Here is a 1,582-nt window from a genome sequence, read left to right on the forward strand (position 1 = left end):
ACATTTATCAGGGTTAAATTTCATCCGACCAATTCATTTACATCTTCCTGTAACCTAAGACCTTCTTCCTTACCACCAACCGTACGACCAATTATCATGCCATCTGCAAGCTTACTTATCAACTCCACATTCTCATCTACATCATTCATATATGTCACAAACAATAAAGGATCCAGGACTGATGCCAGAAACAGTTCCTGTGATCCAGGAATCTAAAACCCTCCCTCCTGCACCAACTCTTGAACCATGCATTCTTCTGACCTGTGCTCCTAGTTGTGAATTCGCTAGCACATGGTACTGGGACTAATCTAAGGATTACAGTTTTAGAGGTCCTACCTTTTAATCCACTGCATATCTCCCTGAATTCGTGATGCACAACCTCATCTCATCTATATCATTAGTATCAACTTGTACCACGATCTCTGACTTATTACCCTCCCCCTTTAAGATGCCTTGCAGACCCCCAGGGAGATTTCTGACCCTGGCCCCAGGGAAGCCACACACCATCCTGGAGTCACGTCTGCGTCTGCAGAAACATCTGCCTACACCCTGACTATTTGAGTCACCTACCCCGACATCTGTTGGACTTTTGCTTTTCCCTGCTGTGCAGCTGAGCCACTCACAGTGTCATGAACTCTTCCCTTGTTGCTTTCACCAGTGGAACCCTCACTGTCATCATTTTCCAACACAGAAACACAGTTATTAAGTGGGATGCCCTCTTGGACTTTTCTGTCTGCGTGCCTGGCTCCTTTCCTCTGCCTGCAGCTTCTTCGTCCGCAGGGTGATCACCTCGGGAATGGAACTATACATGTAGTCTTCAACTTCACATATGCACTTCTGTGCCTCTGGCTGACACTCTTGATCCAAGACTCAGTGCTGAAGCTGTTGGCATAAGTGGCCCTACAGAAGTGGTCATTCAGAATGGCAGAGGCATCTAGGAATTCCCACATATAGTACAGCATTTTGGCTTGGGCTTCCCTGCCATATTCAGTCTGGATAGGAGCCAAGACTGGGCTGCTGCCTCTATCCACAGCCTGGACGAACAGGAGTTGAGCCCAAAGCACAGCAGACCAGATAAATGATGGTGCCTCTACCCACTGCCTGGACTGACAGGAGCTCAGAGCAGAGCAGACAGACTTTCTGCTCCTGTGATGCTGCTTGGCCTGCTGTGTTCATCCAGCTCTGCACCTTGTTGTCTCTATTGCTACCCTCTGTTCACTGCCAGTTCCAGTCCAGCCTGGGCACCTGTCAATCATCCCGGGGAGTCACTGCGCTCACCGGCGCCACCTGGAGGGTAGCGGCGTGGGTCACGTGGTTCACCAGGGGCAGCCGGCGGCCGGCGGCAAAATGGCGACTCAGAGCGGAGCGGCCTCCGGCAGCCTGGCCCCCGGGGTAGATACCGGCGGAGAGGAGGCCTTCAAACTCTTCCTAACCGAGGTAAAGGCGGTCGCCCGGTTGGGAAAGGTGGAAGAGGAGGGACTGAAAGGGAAATGATTCGACCGGCTCAGCGCCCAGCGGTTTCTGTCTTTCTTCAGGAAAGGGCGGCTGCAGCCTGAGGCCTGGAGCTTGGAGAGAGGGGGGG

At 52.0% G+C, this 1,582-nt stretch overlaps 1 protein-coding gene across 1 annotated transcript in view; it reads left to right on the forward strand.

Moving 5' to 3' along the window:
- The first annotated feature begins 1,289 nt into the window (after positions 1-1,289).
- dnajc8 (DnaJ (Hsp40) homolog, subfamily C, member 8) overlaps positions 1,290-1,582 on the forward strand; it is a 35,612-nt gene continuing 35,319 nt past the window's right edge. The window contains exon 1 of the mRNA XM_048613287.1: positions 1,290-1,437. Coding sequence (XP_048469244.1) covers positions 1,348-1,437 — 90 coding nt within the window. The 5' untranslated portion in view covers positions 1,290-1,347. The remainder of the gene's footprint in view (positions 1,438-1,582) is intronic.

Source organism: Rhincodon typus, chromosome 27 (assembly GCF_021869965.1).
Source record: "Rhincodon typus isolate 14 chromosome 27, sRhiTyp1.1, whole genome shotgun sequence".
NCBI classification, from domain to species: Eukaryota; Metazoa; Chordata; class Chondrichthyes; order Orectolobiformes; family Rhincodontidae; genus Rhincodon; species Rhincodon typus.